We start from the raw sequence: 20,481 nt of genomic DNA on the forward strand, positions 1-20,481 counted from the left end.
TTTTAAAAAAAAAGCAGACTGTAATACTAAGGCAGAACGAACGTATATCTGGGAAATGTAGTTTTTTCAATCCCACATTCATGTAGATGTTCCCGATGAGCGAGGTGAAAAAAGACTACAAGCAGGACCGTGATGCTGCGCCCCCTATTTTTTTTCTTTTTGGCGGTTGGGCCGGGCCTGGTGACGCGCGGTGGAGGCCGGGCCGGAGCCGCGGGGTCGAGCTGTCTGCCAGACTGAGCTCGCCGCCGACACACCGGGGAGAGAGAAGCGTTGGAGAGCCGCCGACGAAAGATGTCCGGAGACGACGAACAGCAAGAGCAGACCATCGCGGAGGACCTGGTGGTCACCAAGTACAAAATGGGAGGCGACATCGCCAACCGTAAGTTTCACAGAAATGGTTCAGCGGAGGGGAAAACACGGTTTGGGGTAGTTTCGTCTGCCTTTAAATGCCGATGTGACCGAAACAGCCGGCCTGCCTTGAGTCTAGTAGCGGCCATGTGCCTTAAAGAAGCGTGTGGAGAGACAGAGCGATTGCAGGGCCTGAAGCCGACGGAGGCTATAATCTCCCGTATTGGCTTTGCTTTTTTTTACCATATTGACAGGCGATTAAAACATTATGTTCAAACAAAACGGATATTCGCTTGCCGTTTGAAACTGCCGGTTGATATTCTTAGTTCACTCATGTAAAGCTCAGTACAGAGTAATTATTGGTCATCGCGGTAAAGAAAAATTAGAATAATCCGCTTTGTGGCTCATCGGTTGAAAATTTTAAGTTTTCTCCGTGCCCCATTCCGTGTTGTAACCACACACGCGCATCTGTTGTAGTAGCTCATTATGTTAACGTGTTGGATTTTTAAATGACCGGTCGATCCACTCGCTTGAGGACGGTGAGCGAAATCGTTTTATTTAAAAATACACGGGTCCGAGTAGGAAACGAGCCATTTATTTGCACAGAAGTGACAGGTGTACCGCCGCGTGTCTCTGTGACTCCCTCACGTGTCGAACTAGTCAGCACGAGGGGCTGGGGAGCCCCAGACCCGAGCTCTGTGGGGTACCCTTGTACCCCTGTACGATCCCGCCGCCGACCTCTGTGCTTAACCTGTGTGCTGGTTTACAAGCCGTCCGTTATGTCCTGGAGGCTGATATAGCGCCTTTCAAAGCGAGTCCCACAGTATACCATTATAATTTCTGTTTTTCCCAGCCCGGGTACCAGGAATTGCAATAATAACGTTGTTGGTTTTACCGGGGTGCGTTAAATGTGCATTTGTAGATCTTATGAATTCTGCAGACACTGGGTTATTCGATCAGATTGAACACTACCATAGAAATGCAACATGTTGACACTCCCAGTGCACAGCAGTGTGTTCCAGTGCAGGGTTTACTGCACTGTGAGCCAGACTCCCAGTGCACAGCAGTGTGTTCCAGTCCAGGGTTTACTGCATTGTCAGCCAGACTCCCAGTGCACAGCAGTGTGTTCCAGTCCAGGGTTTACTGCACTGTGAGCCAGACTACCAGTGCACAGCAGTGTGTTCCAGTCCAGGGTTTACTGCACTGTGAGCCAGACTCCCAGTGCACAGCAGTGTGTTCCAGTGCAGGGTTTACTGCACTGTGAGCCAGACTCCCAGTGCACAGCAGTGTGTTCCAGTCCAGGGTTTACTGCATTGTCAGCCAGACTCCCAGTGCACAGCAGTGTGTTCCAGTCCAGGGTTTATTGCATTGTCAGCCAGACTCCCAGTGCACAGCAGTGTGTTCCAGTCCAGGGTTTACTGCACTGTGAGCCAGACTCCCATTGCACAGCAGTGTGTTCCAGTCCAGGGTTTACTGCACTGTGAGCCAGACTCCCAGTGCACAGCAATGTGTTGCAGTCCAGGGTTTACTGCACTGTGAGCCAGACTCCCAGTGCACAGCAATGTGTTGCAGTCCAGGGTTTACTGCACTGTGAGCCAGACTCCCAGTGCACAGCAATGTGTTGCAGTCCAGGGTTTACTGCATTGTCAGCCAGACTCCCAGTGCACAGCAATGTGTTGCAGTCCAGGGTTTACTGCATTGTCAGCCAGACTCCCAGTGCACAGCAATGTGTTGCAGTCCAGGGTTTACTGCATTGTCAGCCAGACTCCCAGTGCACAGCAGTGTGTTCCAGTCCAGATTATGCCATTTTAAGATGTTTCAAATTATCAGAAAAATATGTAATTTTACTTCAACTAATTTGTCTGCATCAGTTACAGTCTAATTAATGAAACACCCAGCATGTGGGTGAATAAGAATCCACCTCCACTTCCAGGTCAGTCCCAGCAGAGTGCCAGACATGTCCTTCCAGGTGGAGCACTTGCGTTCAGATATGTTCTGGCTGTGTCTGCCCTGCGGGTGTTCAAGCACCTGTCTGATGCTGTGTCAGTAGTGCTGTTGTTGATGCCCTGTCCCGCTGTCGTCTCTCAGAGGCCCTCCGGAAGGTGGTGGAGGCAGCCAAGCCCGGGGTGTCTGTCCTGGCTCTCTGTGAGAAGGGGGACGCCCTCATCATGGAGGAGACTGGCAAGATCTTCAAGAAGGAGAAAGAGATGAAGAAAGGTGAGGGCGGCGGAGGGACGAGCGTGTCTGCCTCAGCTCACGAGGCGCTTCTTTACCCCGAGGGTGGTGGGTGCGTGGAACAAGCGTGAACTACAGAGCAGAATCTCTGGGATGGTTTAAGTGATGGCTGGGTGTACAGGTGGGGTTTTCTGTTCCTGTGGCATGACAGTAACCGCCTCTCCTCTCTCTTTAGGCATTGCCTTCCCCACCAGTGTGTCCGTCAATAACTGTGTCTGCCACTTCTCCCCACTGAAGAGCGACCCTGACTATACGCTGAAGGAGGGAGACCTGGTCAAGATGTGAGTCTGCATCTCTCCTGCTTTGTGCTCTGGTTTGTGTGCGTGTGTGTGCGCGGGCCCAGTGGTTGTGTTGTGTGGGCGCAAGCATGTGTGTGCGCGCAGGGCCCAGAGGTTGTGTGGTGTGTGTGCGGGCCCAGTGGTTGTGTTGTGTGGGCGCATGCGCGCGCGCGTGTGTGTGTGCGTGGGCCCAGTGGTTGTGTTGTGTATGGGGCCCAGAGGCTGTGTTGTGTGGGCATGCACGCACGTGTGTGTGTGGGGGGCCCAGATGTTGTGCAATGTGGGAGCGTGTGTGTGTGAGCCCAGTGGTTGTGTAGTGTGTGTGGGCGTGGGCCCAGTGGTTGTGTAGTGTGGAAGCGTGTGTGTATGTGTGTGAGCCCAGTGGTTGTGCAGTGTGGGAGCGTGTGTGTGCGGGGCCCAGAGGTTGTGTAGTGTGTGTGTGCGGGGCCCAGAGGTTGTGTTGCTTGTGCCTGAGTGCTTGTGCCTGAGAGTCTGTCAGAGCGCTACATGACCCCTAACGCTTCCTTGCCTGTTGCTCTCCTGTCCCCAGTGACCTGGGTGTCCATGTTGACGGCTTCATTGCCAACGTGGCTCACAGCTTCGTCGTGGGAGCGACTAAGGTGGGTCTCTCGCCCCCCGTGTCTGTGCCCAGTCCGTCTCTGCTCCGTCTGTTTCACTGACGCTCCCTCTCGTCCCTCTCTCGTCCGGCCCCTCTGCAGGAGGCCCCAGTGACGGGGCGCAAGGCTGACGTCATCAAAGCGGCCCATCTGTGCGCTGAGGCTGCGCTGCGTCTCGTCAAGCCCGGCAACCAGGTAGGTGTGCCGACTGCCCCGGGCCGCAGGCAGTTCTGGGGTTCTGAAGTGAGCAAAAGAAATCGTTCTTATTGACATTTTCTCCGAGTTCCTCATGTGCTGATTCCCTCTCTTTCCCAGAACACTCAGGTGACAGAGGCCTGGAACAAGATTGCACAGTCCTTCAAATGCACGGCCATCGAGGGTGAGTGTGACCCACCTGGGGCACCCTGGAGAGACGAGCTGAAGTTGCTAATTCTGCACCGGAAGTGTCTCAGAACCCCCCCACCCCTCTCCCCGACAGTGCCCCACGCTGCTCATCTGCCCTGTGCCAGGGGGCCTTTCGCACGCTTCCCAGGACCAGCAGGCAGTGCGGCTGGTCACTGCTGTGTCTGTTTCAGCGGCAGGTCTCCTGGGAGCTTGGTCGTTTTCTGATTTTTCCCCTCTTGATCCTCCTCGCAGGGATGCTGTCTCACCAGCTGAAGCAGCACGTTATTGATGGAGAGAAGACCATCATTCAGAACCCTTCAGATCAGCAGAGGTGAGCCCTGGTCAGCTGCTTTTCTGGTCGTACCGAAGCATCTTCTCTGTTAAATGACGTGTGATGGCATAGTGCTTTCAACTGAGTGCCTTACCCTCTCAGAAGTGTGTAACTCTGAAACGTCCCCCCACCAACCCCACTTCCTGCCACGCTGGCTGGACGAGGACACTGACGCGCTGTGCCCGTGTTGTGATTGGCTGTGTTGCGTGTCCGTCCGCAGGAAGGATCATGAGAAGGCGGAGTTCGAGGTGCACGAGGTGTACGCTGTGGACGTGCTGATCAGCACCGGAGAGGGGAAGGTAGGGTATATGGTCTTTTTCCTTTTGCTCTGATACCTGCATTTCATTCTTTAATTGCATGGTTGAAAACAAATGACATGTACAGTGATGATTCGGCCAGTAGCCTTGTAGCATTGAAATCTAAACGGGAGAAAAAATGAATAATACAGCAGGAACGTAAGCAGTCTTTCTCACTTGGCTGTAAGGCGTCCCTGTCTGTCTCGCCGCTGACCTCAGTCTTGCTGTCTGACTCTGTTACAGGCGAGGGACGCTGGCCAGAGGACCACCATTTACAAGCGGGACCCAACCAAGCAGTACGGGCTGAAGATGAAGACCTCGCGCGTGTTCTTCAGCGAGGTGGAGAGGCGTTTCGACGGCATGCCCTTCACTCTCCGGTAGTGCCACACGGGGGGCGTGGGGTGGGCTGGGCCGGGCTGGAGGACCCCAAAAACAGGCCCCCACTTACTGAGCTGGGAGTGATCTGAGCTCTCCTCTCTGTCCTCCTTTCATTCCTCGCTTTTCTGGTCTCTTTCACGGTTCCTCCCTGCTGCTCACATGCCCCCTCAACAGGGAGCCCCTAATGTTGGCAGAACTGATTACAGCACAGCCACAGACAAGAGCAGACAGCAGGTAGTGAGCAGGACCCATGTGAGACTGAGCAATCTGCAGGACATCAGAGAAATAAAGAACAGTCCAGTCTGCTGATTGACCGCGAGGAGGGAATCTGACCGCTCCCTTCGCTGTCCTCTGATCTCTCTCTCTCTCTCTCAGGGCATTTGAGGACGAGGGGAAGGCGCGGCTGGGCGTGGTGGAGTGCGCCAAACACGAGCTGCTGCAGCCCTTCAACGTGCTGTACGAGAAGGAAGGTCAGTGTGCGCCGCTCATGCGGCCCAGCATCCCCACGCTGAGCCCGTCTCAGACTGGCGGGCTCTGGTCTGGTTCCCTCAGATGTCTGTTTCTAAGAGAGTCCAGATGCGCGACTGTATGGCCTCTCCTCCTTCCATGAAGCCGGATGATGCTGACTTCCTGCCTCCCTCTCTCCCAGGGGAGAACGTGGCCCAGTTCAAGTTCACAGTGCTACTCATGCCCAACGGGCCCATGAGGATCACCAGCGGGCCCTTCGACCAGGAGCTGTACAAGTCGGAGCACGAGGTGCAGGACCCTGAGCTCAAGGTGAGGGGGCACTAGGTCAGAGGTCAGCCCGAGGGCAGTAGGTGTGGAGCACACACGGCAGAGGGTACCTTCCTCTGGACAAGGTGACGCTCCTCCATTCACAGCCTAGTTGACACCCATTCTGTGTCCCCCTTTCAGGCGCTGCTACAGAGCTCAGCCAGCCGGAAGACACAGAAGAAGAAGAAAAAGAAGGTAGGGTGCGCAACATGGACGCCAGCAGCGCGTGGCGAAGTTGGCAGTTTAGAGTGGTAATCCCCCCTCTCCCTCTCCGTCTCTCTCAGGCCTCCAAGAACGCGGAGAACGCCACGACGGGACAGCCGGTGGAGGAGACAGAGGCTGCTGAATAACCTCCCCGCTAACTGCCGCGCACACACACACACCCTCCAAAGAACAGAACTCAGACCTAAACCAAGTCTTCAGAACGATTATTAATAAGAGTAAACAGGCCCAAAGCAGTCCCCCGATTCTCCTCAGCCTTGGGGATGATCTCTCAGTCCCCCTGGCCTTGCCCGAGCACGATGGGGAACAGAGAGAGGAGCTGGCTGTCCCGCTGCTGCCCTCTCTCTTCTCCGGAGATGCCGCTCTCCGTGCCCCGAGCCCCGAGCCCAGCTGACCTTCCTGAGCAAGGCAGAAAGACAAGCCAGCCGGTTAGACATGCCTGGCGCTGACCCCTGACCCACCCCCCCACGCGGCCTGCAGAGCTCACGCAGAGCGGAAGGGCAGTAATGGCCCGGTTACTGTGGGTATTAAACCTCTAAAAACAGCCCTTGATTTGTTAGTGATTGCCCGGATTTAACAATCTTAGAACCCACTTGAAAGCTCTGTTGAAGAGACAGATATTTTGGCGGTGGAAAATGTTTTGGTTTCCTGGGAATCCTCTTGGTAAACTGAGATGTCTATAGATATCGGTTCATGTCCCAGAACAGACAAAATCCCTTGAATAATCATCCAAACTCACTGGATCCTCTACAGAAATGAGTAACCACCCGTAAACAGCATTGCTGCTCTGCCCTTCTCTCTGGGGAAGACAGGTAGTAAGTGTATTTAGGAAACAAATTTAAAGTCTGTTTAGAATCAACCCTGAGCAAATAACAAATCGGTGTAATCCATGTGCAGCCTGTCGGTTGAATTCTCTCTCGCACTGCCTGGGGGCTGGAGAAAGAGGGCGCTGTTCTCACCAGCCCTAGAACCCAGGATGGTTCTTCTGAAAATGTCTGTTGGATGACAAGTCTGACAGGAATGCCTTTACTGACGTTACACTTTCAAAATTTAGGGGAGACAAACTGTTTTTTTGTTCAGTTTTGCTGACTGGATTGCTTGATTAAATATTTCCTTGCCCGTGTAGGTGTTCTTTCAGACCAGTAGCCTCGGGGGGGGGAGTTGTTCAAGGCAAGACGAGTTTCACAGACGGTGCTGCTGGGCCTCTTGTTCTGTGAGACAATTGCTGTATTTCCCTGCTCAGATTCCTGTTGGGACAGCTGTGTTCAGCTCTGACGCTGACTTTGAATATCAGCCGACCACAAGCAAATTAATTTAATGCCAAAAGAAATTGTATTGCCTTTCTCTGGAGTGCAGTCCACTTCCTTTAGCCAGGTGAGGCTTCTGGGTGGGGTGGTACCTGTTCTGGGTTCCTGCAGACCTGCTGGTTGTGTTTTGGAACTGCACCCCAGATATTGGCACACTTACTGTCCCGGGATCTCTGTCCGCAGAAGGTGATGCCACAGCCCATGGAGCCCTCTGTCCCATGGGACCGTCCAGATGCCCTCAGCAGAAGCATGTAGCCAAACAAATCCTTGTCAAATTAGAGAGCTGTGCTTGAGTGAAAACAGCTTACGGGTTTACCTGGAAGGTTAGAAGCTGCTGTTAACATTCAAGGAGAAGTTCTCCTGTCGGTAACAATGGCATGGAAAAAAAGTGATGCTCCCAGTGTCCTTTGCCTGTTCTGTCATGTCAATGGCTGAAGTACAATCGAAGGCCTCGTTAATTCGGCGCAGTAGCAGGGCAGCAGAGGTGGGGGCTGTAACAGGGCTGGTGCGCCAGCGGCCAGTTATGCCCCAGCTCTGGGGAAGCAGGGATTCTGGGAAGGGGACGGGTGGCTGGGGTTCCCTGTGGGGAGAAGGGCGAGAGAAGCACACAAGCTGCGATTGATGATTGACCATTGAGTTAGCCTTGATCCACCCCCCCACCCCCTCTCCCACACACACACACACACGGCTGAGCTGGTCTCCCCTGGCTTCTCCAGGACACCGTCCCCACAGCGGGCCTCCTTCGGACCGGCTGGGAGCCCGAGTTTCTCAAGTGGAAAACAACCCGCCCTTTTTAGTTTTAAAGCATTTTAATTATCGGGCTTTTCTCCTTTTTGTTAGTTTGGTTTTTGTTCTTTGCATAAAAATGAATTAAAAATAAACTTTATAATAATACCAAACACCTCTGTGTCTTGTCTGCTTGGGCGATGCATGTGTAGGTTTTTATGGGCGGTCTGGGAGCATAAAGCAGACGGTGTGGGTGCCGTGAAGTTCAGGGGGTGTTCTGGGAATATCCCATGCCGCTGTTCCCTACAGACCGATCCTGCTCAAGAACGCTGGAGAAGTCTCTGCCTGAGGCTGGCTGAGCACTGTACTGCCTGGCCTGTCCGGGGCTGTGAGGCGGCACGCGTGTGCTTTCTGGGAGACATGGGTCAGTGTCTGGGGACCTGTGCGTGTGTGGGTCACCCTCATCTGTCTTTACAGCCTAGTGGTGCTGATCCTTCATGAGATCACCTCCGGGCACTGTTCAAAACTGAAGTACGTTTCCCTTTATTTTACCAGTGAGGGACTGCATGGTCGAAATATTTGGGGATCACTAGATATAGCAGGGTGCTATAGCTGCACTAGATAGCAGCTGTATCACCCTGCAGCTCACAACTGGCAACCCACTGAAGCTCAGGTGTGAGCCTGGCCAGTACCTGGATGAGAGACATGGGAAAAACTAAGGTTGCTGGTGGATGAGGTGTTAGTGGGGCCAGCAGGGGACATTCACCCTGTAGTCTGTGTGGGTCCTAATGCCACAGTATAGTGACGGGGACACTATACTGTAAAAAGCCACCATCCTTTGGATGAGCTGTAAAACTGAGGTCCTGACTCTGTGGTCATTAAAAATCCCAGGGTGTTTCTTGAAAACAGTAGGGGTGTTGGTGTCCAGGCCAAATTTCCCTCTGGCTTTTACCAGTTATGGCCTCCTAATAATCCCCATCTTTGAACTGGCTTCAACACTCTGCTCTCCTCCCCACTAATAGCTGGTGTGTGGTGAGAGTACTGGTTCACTCTGACTGCTGTCGCATCACCCAGGTGGTGGAGGGGAGTCCCCATTACCTGTGAAGCACTTTGAGTGGAGTGTCCAGAAAAGCGCTATATAAGTGTAAAGAATTATTATTATGAATTCTGATACCCCAGATACCTCTGACACCTCAAACAGCAGCGCCCACGCGCACTGCCCCCCGTGTCTGAGCTCCCAGGAGCATCTCCTCTGCCGGTGCCTGGCACCAGTGCCTTCCCAGCACTCCTCAGAAGGACCGTTCACCTCAGCCAACACGCATTCATCTCAGACTGGCAAATAACTCAGACTCGGAAGCTTACCGGGGAGTCCCCATTACCTGTGAAGAGCTTAAAGCGGAGTGTCCAGAAAAGATCTATGTTAGTGTAAGGAATTATTATTATTATTATTATTATTATTATTATTAGATGGACATGCAGAAAATGTGGGGGATTGTGAAACTGGGGACCCTTGCAGAGCGTGGAGTGGCACAGCAGTGACGACCACCAGGCTGAGCAGCAGGGCAGTGTGGGCTTGCTGATGAGGATGAAGGCAGTCAATAAATACCCCGATGTTCGTGAGCTCTGAGGCTGAAGGGTAATTAGAGCACGATCCAGAACAAGACTCGAATCTACACAGCCTGTCGTCTTAATGCAGTGATTACATAAAATGCATTATGAACGGCTGTGGGAATCTGATACAGCGATATTTAAAAAGCTTTAAGCAGCCAGATACACTTATGTACACCATTCAGAATATATTTGTTCCGATGTCGTAACACCTTCAGTTCGTTTTCTGCTGGCTCGCTACTCAGAAAATGTCTGAAAACGTTGCTCGCAAATGTTGTGCTTGCATGAAAGATCTATGACAGCCGTGTTTTCTATTGCCAAATAATGGTACGTCGGTAAGAAAAAGAAAAACGGCATTTCCCATAATACCCCAGATCGAGCTTCCGTTTAGTGACGTCACATGCGGCTTTAAAAATCCTCCCCCGACTGCGTCACGTCCTCTTGGAGTTGGTGCCATCTTAGAAAGGTTGGTATGGTGTTTGTTCTCCGGTTTTAGTATTGTCGAACAATCCAGAGCAATCTGCTGCCATCCGTGGTTTTTTCTAACATTTGACTTTCTCTCGTTCACAGAAACAACTCCACAAGATGCGAGCGAAGGTAAGAGTTGTTTTTTCTGTCGAATACCGGTCTGTTGACGCATGTTTAGCAGTTGTGTTCGCGCAGTTCCGCAGCTGAAGGTCTGCGTGCTTTCTGGAGATCGGGGCAGCGGTGCTGTGCGCGTCTTAACAAGCCGCTGCAGTCCTGTCACTCGGGAAGAGGGGTCAGAGTCTGAGCCGCCTCGGAGTGCAGCGGCTTCGACTTTTGACAGCGGAACGATCCTGCCGATAGGTTAGCGCCATTTTAAAACTCCGGCCTGCGCGACCACACTGAGCCTCTAACAGGAAGATCCCCGAGCCGAGAGGCTGCCTTGGGGGCGTGAGCGGTCGCTCTGCTGCCGGAACGGCCTGGGCTGTTGGTGAGCCTCCGGCTGGGGGTGCTCATCGCTGTCCGGCCTGGCTCGGAGCGGGCGTGGGGCTGAAAGCGAGCGTGGTGTCCGTGTGACACTCGGCTCGGGCTCCGTGCGAGGCGCTGTCACCTGGAATACAAGCCCTTCAGGCGAGTTTCCGAGTGGGCCCGGCGTGCAGTTAGTCCCCTCTGCCTGCCCCGTGTGCGGGCTGATTCTCCGGCAGGGCTGGGGGGCTCGGCCTGACTGACGGTGTTTTTCTCTCTTTGCAGTGGAGGAAGAAGAGAATGCGCAGGTAAGCGGCCGAGCGGGCCGGTGGGGAGGAGGAGGAGTGGGGGAGCCGAGTCCACGCTGCAGCTCCTGGCTCAGGCTGCGGCGGCTGGAAGGGGGCAGTGCGGCCCGTAGCGCGCTGGGACTCCTAGCTGGGGCTGTACTGGCCCTGCTGGGTCTCTAAATTCTGCTGGGATGAATCGTGAGGAGTGGAGCCGAGATACAACTCTGTCCCACTAAAAAGGCGTAAAGCTCTTTAGCATCAAACATGGAAAAATGAACAAGTGCTTGATGGGCAGCAGTACATATGCATGTCTTTCTGCCCATATTGCACTACTCCTTTACAGTTACAGAGTGCTTTCCTGGACACTCCACTCAGAGCTCTTGATGGGTATTGGGCTCTCCTGCACCATCTAGATGAAGCAACGGCAGCCAGGCTGGTGGTCTGCTCCCCACACATCAGCTGTCAGTGGGCAGGAGAGCAGAGTGATGAAGCCAGTTCAGACATGGGGATTATTAAGAGGCTGTGATTGATAAAAGCCAGGGGAAAATGCTTGGGTAACACTCCTACCCTCTTCAAGAAACTGCGTGATTTAAAAAAAAAATGATTGCAGAGAGTTGGGACCTCAGTTTTACCTCATCCGAAGGACGGTGCTTTTTTATTACAGTATAGTTTGCCCATTGTTGTATGGGTCCTAATGCCCCAGTATAGACTGCATGGTGAGCACCCCCTACTGGTCCCACTATCACCACTTCCAGCAGGAATCTTAGCTTTCCCAGGAGGTCTCCCGTCCAGCTACTGGCCAGACTCGCACCTGCTGAGCTGCAGGGGGCTGCCAGCTGTGAGTTGCAGAGCAATATAGCTACTGGCTATTGCAGCAATGTACACTAATCTGATGGCAACTGTTCCCTGCATGAAGCTTAGCTGTGTTTAATATACTGGCTGCACGGGGAACAAAGGATTTATTGTACACATGTATTCTAAAATACCTCCCTGAAGTTGAAAAGTCAAAATGGGGATGGCGAGAGGGGTTGTAAACGATGGGCTGAGCTCTGCTTTGAACTGCTAAATAATACAGGTCTTTAAGCTGGTTCTGCTGACCAATTTCTCTAGCAGGCTCAATTAAAATTTTATCCCAGGGGGCAAAGTTGGCCTTATGGCACAGCCCAATAAAGCAAGGAAGGCGACGAGTTCCCTGGCAGTGGGGATGAGGGAGTTCCTGAGTGTTGGGACTGGGCTGCAGCATCAGCCTGGCACTCCTGTGCTAGTGCCCTGTGTGGCTAAGGTTTCTAAACCATCCAGGTGGAGCTGCACACTGGTGGTGGTGGAGGGGAGTCCCCATTACCTGTAAATTGCTTTGAGTGGAGTGTCCAGAAAAAGCGCTATATAAGTGTAAGCTATTATTATTGTTAAACCAGTGTTTATGGGGCAGGGGGTAGCAGGGCTGCTGGGTCACTTTTTACACTGGCAAATCGCTTAGCACTTCATCTGGTGGAGTTGGGTTTGATTTGGGGACCCTGGGCGTTTTATGCTCTTGTATAGGGATGGGGGGGTAACGGGTGGTTTTGGGGTACCAGAGCTGAACTCTTCCAAGTTACCAAGAAACTTGTAGAAACTGAGAAAATTGTATAAAGGATGAGGGTTCACTGTAATATTCTCAGCGGGAGGCCAGCTTGTCCTGGGTCAGAACTGTCGGCTCGGCTCCCGGTCAGTGTGCTGCTAACCGCTGCCCTCTTGTGGTCACAGGCTGAAGCGGAAGAGAAGAAAGATGAGGCAGAGGTCCAAGTAAACTGGCTTCTCTCCACTGCAACTGTGAGCCCTTCTGTCCCCGCTGCCTGTTCCCTGCGGACGGCAGGCAGGCCTGGAGTTGGAGCTGCTGCAGCTGGAGGACGTGCCTGTTGTTACACCCCTCATGTACCAGGCAATGCTGTGGGGGAGAGACGACCTGACCAGGAGGAGGAGGAGATGAACTGGCGCCTGAGCTCTCCTCTGGGAGGCACTGGACTCTTTGACACCAGCCCAGCACAGTTGCTTTGTATAAAACCTTCAATAAATTCTTTTGGTATTAAAAACCATCTTGATGAGTGTTCCCTTTATTTTTTACGGAGTAACTCCCTGGTGCTCTTGTGGCCTGCACCAGGGGGTTGGGGATGGGCAGCTCTAGGCCTCAGGTGCTTGTTAGAAAGGGGTCTGTGATCCTTGAATTCAGTCTCTCACTCGCTCCACTCCAAGCCACCTGTAGGGCCCCAGCCTTCCAGGACTGGAGCAGCGGGTCTGTGTAAAGAGAAGCTTGTGCAGGCAGGTGGGGTGTAGTTCTGATGTGCCTGGCTTACTGCTGACTGGCTGGGCTGCCAGCACCTGAGTGGCTGCATTTAAGCCTTGATTTTGAGTGAGTGTTTTAAGACCGGTAGACCACTGTGCCCGGTCTGTATGGATTGCTTAGCGTGACTGCTGTCAGATTTTGGATCCGTGCTGCTAACCTGTTCAGGAAGGATGGGGCTGATGTTTGTATTGCAGTCTAAGCAGAGCAGCCCAGGGACAGGTGTGCCCCCTGCAGGAGGGGTAGTTGATGCCCCTTGTCTATTGCAATGCTACTTTTCCCAGTAGAATCACACTTACCATTAACAGGAGAGGATGCAACACGGAGACCATTTGACCTGGCTGTGTTATTAATTGAGCAGAGAATCTCAGCCAGCTCTTCCCTGAAAGAAATTAGGGTCTTAACACACCTGTGAGCCTTGTTCAACACTCCCACACCCCTTTGTATAAAGGTGTGTTTGGATTTTCAAATGCACTAAAAATACTGAATTTGTGCATTGTTTAAAGCAGGGTGGTCACTACATGGTAGTGCTGCCATTACAAAATGACCCAAAATCCTCCTTTTGGATCGTGATGGGCATTAACATCCCTATGCCTGAGCTCTTACCCCAGTGCTGCAGGGGTGAAATATAAGCTGCTCTTTCAGCTCCTGGGTTTCTTCTCACTTTTGTATTAATGCTTACTTCCAGAGCCCAAGTACAGTATTTTTAAGTCTATGGCCCCAGGAGTTTCTAATTAATAAGTATTTAATTAGAAATTGTTTAGAACCATAACTGTTAATTATGTAGTGTTTGACACATATTTGATACTGTTTACGTCTGCCTACAGTCAGTGGCGGAATCCATCCTCTTTGAATTTTGCGTCAATCCAAAACAATGTTAAACCTTCTTCACAGTGAGTTTAGGCAGTGTCGCAGAATGCCGACAGGAGGCGCTCTTGGGTCTCTCCTCCACCTCTTTGAAGTTAGCGCTTCCCGAGGTGAGTCGCTCTTGGTTGGGAACGGCGAGTCGTCGGTCTTGGAGGACCAGTGCGGAGTGTGCCTGGGTGCTGTTGTTCGTGTTCTTTGAAATATTTTAGTTATAAAATAAAAATATAAATGCTTTTTCATAAAACGTGCATAATAAATATCCCGAGAGAACCACGACATATAAAAGAGCACAAACTTCCTTTCCCGGTGCTGCAACGTTGTTCAAGGTAAGGCGTTGCAATTTGCTGTTGAGTGTAGGCCGTGGTGTGACGTGTTGAGACTATTAATAGTATTGTCGATATCGTTCATTTTAGTGAGGTTTTTTGTTGTCGTGCAGAAATTCTAAAGTGCATAGTAGCAATACTTAGCGGGAGCAGCATAAATAATGTTCCATTATAGGGCAAGGAGCTGCTGAATTCTCCAGTCCAGCCCCGTTTGGAGTGTCTCAGTCTGCACTGCCGGTGTCAATGGGAGTCTCGAGTATAATGCCAGGAAATAACTAATCCAGATCTCAGTGAAATCAGTGCTAATCACTGTGTCACAGTCTGAGCCGCTCCAGGCTGTGCTGGACTGACTTGTCTGTTGTCTTGATTAGTTATTCCCTGAGATCAGATTCCCAGAGATACAGACAGTAGGGTCTGAGCTGCTCCAGGCTGTACTGGACTAAGTTGACTGTCCTCTTGATTAGTTATTACCTGAGATCAGAACCACATTCCCAGAGATACAGACAGTAGAGTCTGTACTGTACTACAGGCTGTACTGGGCTGACTTGCCTGTCCTCTTGATTAGTTATTACCTGAGATCAGAACCACATTCCCAGAGATACAGACAGTAGAGTCTGTACTGTACTACAGGCTGTACTGGACTGACTTGCCCGTCCTCTTGATTAGTTATTACCTGAGATCAAGAGTATCAGACAGTAGAGTCTGAGACACTCTTGGGTCTCCTGCTGTTTCACATTAATCACCTTGTTGACGTTGTATTGCAGCGCCATTGTAATGGATGACGCAGTGGACCAGAGTCTCGCTCTCCAACATTGTTTGATTGTCTGTTGCAGATGTCTCCACGGAGGACATCGCTGAGCTGAGGAGCCCAGGGAACGCGGCGCCCACTCGGACACGCAGAGAGAGAGAGAGCCGCACGCGGACTCCACGGCACGCGCACAGACAGGCGTCCGCGCGAACATTGCCACACAGAGCCAGGCCCGTGCGCGCGATCACCCACATGCGTGCCGCGTCTCCCTTTTCCTGGGCACGGCGCCATGCCTGACCGGGATAGCGCGTACCTGTCAGGCGGGGGGGGGGGCGCGGGCGGCGGCTCGGGCAGCGAGGAAGGGGGCAGTGGGGGAGGGGGCGCGGGGGGGGCGGCAGGAGGGGGAGCCGGGGCGGGGGGAGGGTCTGGGCCGGCAGGGGTGGGGTCCGTGGGGGGCGGGGCCGGGGGCGGGTTAGGGGGCGGGGGGATGGGCGGGGGGAGCGCGCTGGGCAACGGCAGCACCTGCGGCAGCGGGGGGCCCGGCGGGGGCCTGGGGGCGGGGCCCGGCTTGGACGACGTCTGCCGGGACTTCCTGCGCAACGTGTGCAAGAGGGGGAAGCGCTGCCGGTTCCGGCACCCCGACTTCAGCGAGGTGCCGGACCTGGGGGTGCAGAAGAACGAGTTCATCTTCTGCCACGACCATCAGAACAAGGAGTGCGTGCGCCCCAACTGCCGCTTCGTGCACGGCTCCAAGGAGGACGAGGACTACTACAAGAAGACCGGGGAGCTGCCCCTCAGGCTGCGGGGCAAGGTGGCCGCGGGGCTGGGGCTCTCGCCCACCGACCTGCCGCTGAGCCGCGGCGAGGTGCCCATCTGCCGGGACTTCCTGAAGGGCGAGTGCCAGCGCGGCAGCAAGTGCAAGTTCAGGCACGTCAAGAAGGACTACGAGTACGAGGCGGCCCGCGGCGGCGCCGGGGGGCTGGGGGTGGGCGGGATGGGGATGGGGATGGGGATCGGGGGTGGCGGGCTGGTCGGGGGGGCGGGGGGGGCCGGCGGGGGGATCTCGGGGCTTGTGGGCGGGGGAGGGGGCGGCGGCGGGGGGGGCCTGCTGAGTGTTGGGGGCGGGCTCAGTCTGGGGGGCTCGAGGGACCCCGGAATGCCGGGGGTGGGGGGCGGCGGGGCAGGACTGTCGTTGGGAGCCCCTGGGCCCCGCAGGTTCGACCGCGGCCCCTGCTCGCTGTACGACCCCCTGTTCGAGGGGGGGCTCTTCGACCCCGGGCCCCTGGAGGACCCCGTGGACGCCGCGGTGCAGCTGAAGAGACGCAGGCTGGAGGGGCTGAGGCTGGCCGAAGGGGGTGGCGGTGGGTGTGCCGGGGGCCACTATGAGCTCGGGGTGCAGGCAGCCCCCCCGCCTCCCAGGCCCCTGGAGTACAGACTGCTGGAGGAGGAGAACGCGCTCCTGAGGAAGAGAGTGGAGGAGCTGAAGAAGCAGGTGAGAGAAGGGGGAGACTCACGGCTCGGGCCGAAAAGAAAGGGTGAGAGGGATCAGAAAAAGGAGGGACACGGAGGCAGCGAACACCCCCTCGAATTAACGTTTCCTCCGCTGACTCCTCGTCCGTCTTCCCCCCTCCCTCTCTCGCAGGTGTCGAACCTGATTGCCACCAATGAGGTGCTGCTGGAGCAGAACGCCCAGTTCCGCAGCCAGGCCAAGGTCATGACCCTGTCCTCTACGCCGGCGCCCTCAGAGCAGAACCTGGCGCCCCCCGTGGGCTCGGTGAGCTCCTACAACCACAGCATCGCGCAGACGCACACCACCCTGAGCAGCGCCGCCCTGCAGCCGCGCCCCGTGAGCCAGCAGGACCTGGTGGCCCCCGCCGCGGCGCCCCCAGCTCCCCCGAGCAATGCGGCCCCTCCCTCCGCGCCCCCGCCGCACCTCAACCCGGAGATCACCCCTCTCTCCGCCGCCCTGGCCCAGACCATCGCGCAGGGCATGGCGCCTCCTGTCTCCATGGCGCCCGTTGCGGTCTCCGTGGCGCCCGTGGCAGTTTCCATGGCGCAGCCCCTCCCTGGCATCACCATGAGCCACGCCACCACGCCCATGGTGTCCTACCCTATCGCCTCGCAGAGCATGCGCATCACCACGCTGCCCCACTGAGGCTCGCCCGCCTCCCTGGACAGGACAGCTGCTGCACGGGGGCCGGGCGTCCGGACGGAGAACTGAGAAGGAAGTCCTTCGAGTCTGGGAACTTTGTTGACCGGAAGAACTTTTTTTTAAATTGAGTTTTTTTTTTAATCGATGATACAATACTTGTAGCTAAAACAAAAATGTTGATGCGTTTCATAGAAAAACACAGAGCCTGATGGGCAGACTGCTCCCATACTGAGGGGTGTGTGTGTGTGTGACTGGATGGGGAGACTGTGCCTGGGGGTGTGTGTGTCTGACTGGATGGGGAGACTGTGTCTGGGGGTGTGTGTGTGTGACTGGATAGGGAGACTGTGTCTGGGGGTGTGTGTGTGTGTGTGTGTGACTGGATGGGGAGACTGTGGGGGTGTGTGTGTGACTGGATGGGGAGACTGTGGGGGTGTGTGTGTGACTGGATAGGGAGACTGTGTCTGGGGGTGTGTGTGTGTGTGACTGGATAGGGAGACTGTGTCTGGGGGTGTGTGTGTGTGTGACTGGATAGGGAGACTGTGTCTGGGGGTGTGTGTGTGTGTGACTGGATGGGGAGACTGTGTCTGGGGGTGTGTGTGTGTGTGACTGGATGGGGAGACTGTGTCTGGGGGTGTGTGTGTGTGTGACTGGATGGGGAGACTGTGTCTGGGGGTGTGTGTGTGTGTGACTGGATGGGGAGACTGTGTCTGGGGGTGTGTGTGTGTGTGACTGGATGGGGAGACTGTGTCTGGGGGTGTGTGTGTGTGTGACTGGATGGGGAGACTGTGTCTGGGGGTGTGTGTGTGTGTGACTGGATGGGGAGACTGTGTCTGGGGGTGTGTGTGTGTGTGACTGGATGGGGAGACTGTGTCTGGGGGTGTGTGTGTGTGTGACTGGATGGGGAGACTGTGTCTGGGGGTGTGTGTGTGTGTGACTGGATGGGGAGACTGTGTCTGGGGGTGTGTGTGTGAGTGACTGGATGGGGAGACTGTGTCTGGGGGTGTGTGTGTGAGTGACTGGATGGGGAGACTGTGTCTGGGGGTGTGTGTGTGAGTGACTGGATGGGGAGACTGTGTCTGGGGGTGTGTGTGTGACTGGATGGGGAGACTGGGGGTGTGTGTGTGTGACTGGATGGGGACATTGTGTCCTGGGGGGGGTGTGTGTGACTGGATGGTGTGGGGTGGGGGATAGATGGGGAGACTGTGTCTGGGGGTGTGTATGTGTGACTGGATGGGGACATTGTGTGTGTGTGTGACTGGATGGTGTGGGGTGGGGGATAGATGGGGAGGCTGTGTCTGGGGGGGGTGTTTGTGTGACTGGATGGAGAGACTGTGTCTGGGGGTGTGTGTGTGTGTGTGACTGGATGGTGTGGGGTGGGGGGTAGATGGGGAGGCTGTGTGGGTGCCTGGCTGGGAGATGTGCCAGCCAGAGTGTATGTAGCCTTCTGTCCGCGTGTCTCTGTTTTCCCTGAAGCGTGTGCTGTTCTGAGGAAAACCAGACCTGTAAATAAAAAGAACAAACATCAGGCAGCAAGTTTTTTTTCTAGTGATGCAGTGGGACCAGTATGTTAAGATATTTTGCACTAACATTACAAAGGCGTTCGAAGTAATAGTACTGTAAAACAGGCCTGTTGCAATACAGGACTACAGTGTTTGAACAACAGAAAAGCTCTGTTACAACAGGTTTAGGAACTAAAGTGGAAGTCTAACTTGTCTTATTTATAAAACAAATTAATCAAATGGCTTCAGCTCATCCCAAAGTCCCATCTGTAGTATAATGGAAAGTGCTAGTGCAGTTTCACACTATGAACACAAGAGGGCACTCATATATTTCTTATCTGGAGACTGCAGGTAGCGGTGCATTATAAACTACAATTGTATACGGGTTGGTAGCTGCGTCAGCATGCGCAGTCTGCAAAGGAACAAGTGTTTATTCCATGCTGAAAAGAGAAGAGAGAAAATGCAATGTTACACTTGAAAAAGGCTTCACAGCTGAAACATTGTGTTTTCTCTCTTCTCTTTTCAGCATGGAACAAACCTATCACTTGTTCCTTTGTATAATTGTATACTATGTGTATAATTGTGCAGTTTATCAGTACTGTACATTACCTGACCAATTCCTGCCCAGCAGCTTACTGACCTGTCTTTACTGTTGATTAATGTTACTAAACAGTCACTTATTTTTTATTGCCACTGACCGGCCTGTTGTGGCTGTAGAGTAGTATTGTCGAATCAGCAGGTTTAAAGGCCAGCTGGCCTTGTGACAGAACAGGGATAAGTTGATGTCTTTCCATGTTCAGGACATCAGTGTTCACAGAAACAGGACGGACCAGTGTACAGACACTCGCGACCAAAAGACAAATACACTTTTCTGTTCATCCCGCATTAACCTGCTGTTTGCTGATTCTGGAGTGTTTGTCTTTCTCGTTGCAGTGTCTCTACGCTTTAGTGAAAAGATGTCCTGCCATATGGAGGCAGCACCCTGGCCACGTCAGGGTTAGGGTTAGTAAGGCAGGGTTAATCCTACCCCTAACCCAGAGACCCGGGCAGCAGCTCAGTGTGAGCTGGGCTAGACCAAAGACTGACGGACCCTGCAGCTCTGGGCTCTGCAGTCGTGGTGCCGGACAGCCACGGTCTGGTGTTGGAGATCTCGGAGGATCAGCCAAAAGTACGTTCTGATTGGCTGTAGTTTAGGCAGAAAGAAGCAAGCTGATTATAGCTGAGCTGGGGAGAACCTGCAGCCTGACCGGCTGGCTGGGTCTGGGGATTGTGCTATGGACTAGTGGCGTTGCTGTCGTTGTTTTCACCAGCGTGAGGGACTGCAGTCAGGTGCTGAGCTCCGCTGCTGGCCCCCGGGCTGTGTTAACAGGCGGCGTGTTTACAGTGCAGCCGTGGAAAACAACAGCTGTCCCAGTTCTGAAATCTCCCTGCAGCACTTAGTTCATTAAACATTGAAACCGACAGAGACGGCCTTTCTCTTGTCTCTGCTCTCCTCTCTCCCCCTCCACCCCTCCCCTCCGCTCTCCTCTCTGTCCCCTGCCTGTGCCTCTGCCTCTGCCTTGCCTGCTCCAGTCCTGCTCCCTCTGGGACTCTGGCGGCTGCAGGGAGGTCTTGTCTAGGACTGCTGGTTGATTTGCAACACTCGTGCTCTGCAGGTCCAGATGGGTCTGTGGCACAGGACCCAGGATATGGGTCAGGCCAGGGAGCACAGGAGAGTGTGAAAGACGGGGGGAGAGAGAGGGAGAGCACAGTGCACGGACGGTATTTTGAGAAAAGCGAAGTGTGGGAGAGCGCAGAGAAAGCAGGACAAAGTTGCTGTGATACTGCTAAGAGTAGTCAATCAAATTCCTAGCA

General features: G+C 54.0%; 2 protein-coding genes and 1 long non-coding RNA gene across 3 annotated transcripts; all 3 read left to right on the top strand.

The window, feature by feature from the left end:
- Positions 1–172: 172 nt before the first annotated feature.
- On the top strand, positions 173–8,069 carry LOC102686055 (proliferation-associated protein 2G4). Its single transcript, XM_006629217.3, has 13 exons — positions 173–379; positions 2,437–2,565; positions 2,759–2,864; positions 3,412–3,481; positions 3,581–3,673; positions 3,794–3,857; positions 4,115–4,193; positions 4,414–4,492; positions 4,733–4,866; positions 5,243–5,337; positions 5,517–5,644; positions 5,783–5,836; positions 5,926–8,069. The coding sequence occupies exons 1-13, from the start codon at positions 292–294 to the stop codon at positions 5,989–5,991; spliced, it is 1,185 nt and encodes a 394-aa protein (XP_006629280.1). The 5' UTR covers positions 173–291; the 3' UTR covers positions 5,992–8,069.
- Positions 8,070–9,914: 1,845 nt separating this feature from the next.
- LOC107077026 (uncharacterized) lies at positions 9,915–12,793 on the top strand. The gene is made up of 4 exons (XR_001478157.2): positions 9,915–9,970; positions 10,075–10,101; positions 10,720–10,742; positions 12,465–12,793. It is a non-coding gene; the product is annotated as an uncharacterized lncRNA (long non-coding RNA).
- A 1,251-nt stretch (positions 12,794–14,044) lies between these two features.
- zc3h10 (zinc finger CCCH-type containing 10) lies at positions 14,045–18,653 on the top strand. The gene is made up of 3 exons (XM_069197584.1): positions 14,045–14,231; positions 15,062–16,468; positions 16,619–18,653. The coding sequence occupies exons 2-3, from the start codon at positions 15,266–15,268 to the stop codon at positions 17,129–17,131; spliced, it is 1,716 nt and encodes a 571-aa protein (XP_069053685.1). The 5' UTR covers positions 14,045–14,231; positions 15,062–15,265; the 3' UTR covers positions 17,132–18,653.
- The last annotated feature ends 1,828 nt before the right edge of the window (positions 18,654–20,481 follow it).

This window comes from Lepisosteus oculatus, chromosome 1, assembly GCF_040954835.1.
Source record: "Lepisosteus oculatus isolate fLepOcu1 chromosome 1, fLepOcu1.hap2, whole genome shotgun sequence".
Taxonomy (NCBI): domain Eukaryota; kingdom Metazoa; phylum Chordata; class Actinopteri; order Semionotiformes; family Lepisosteidae; genus Lepisosteus; species Lepisosteus oculatus.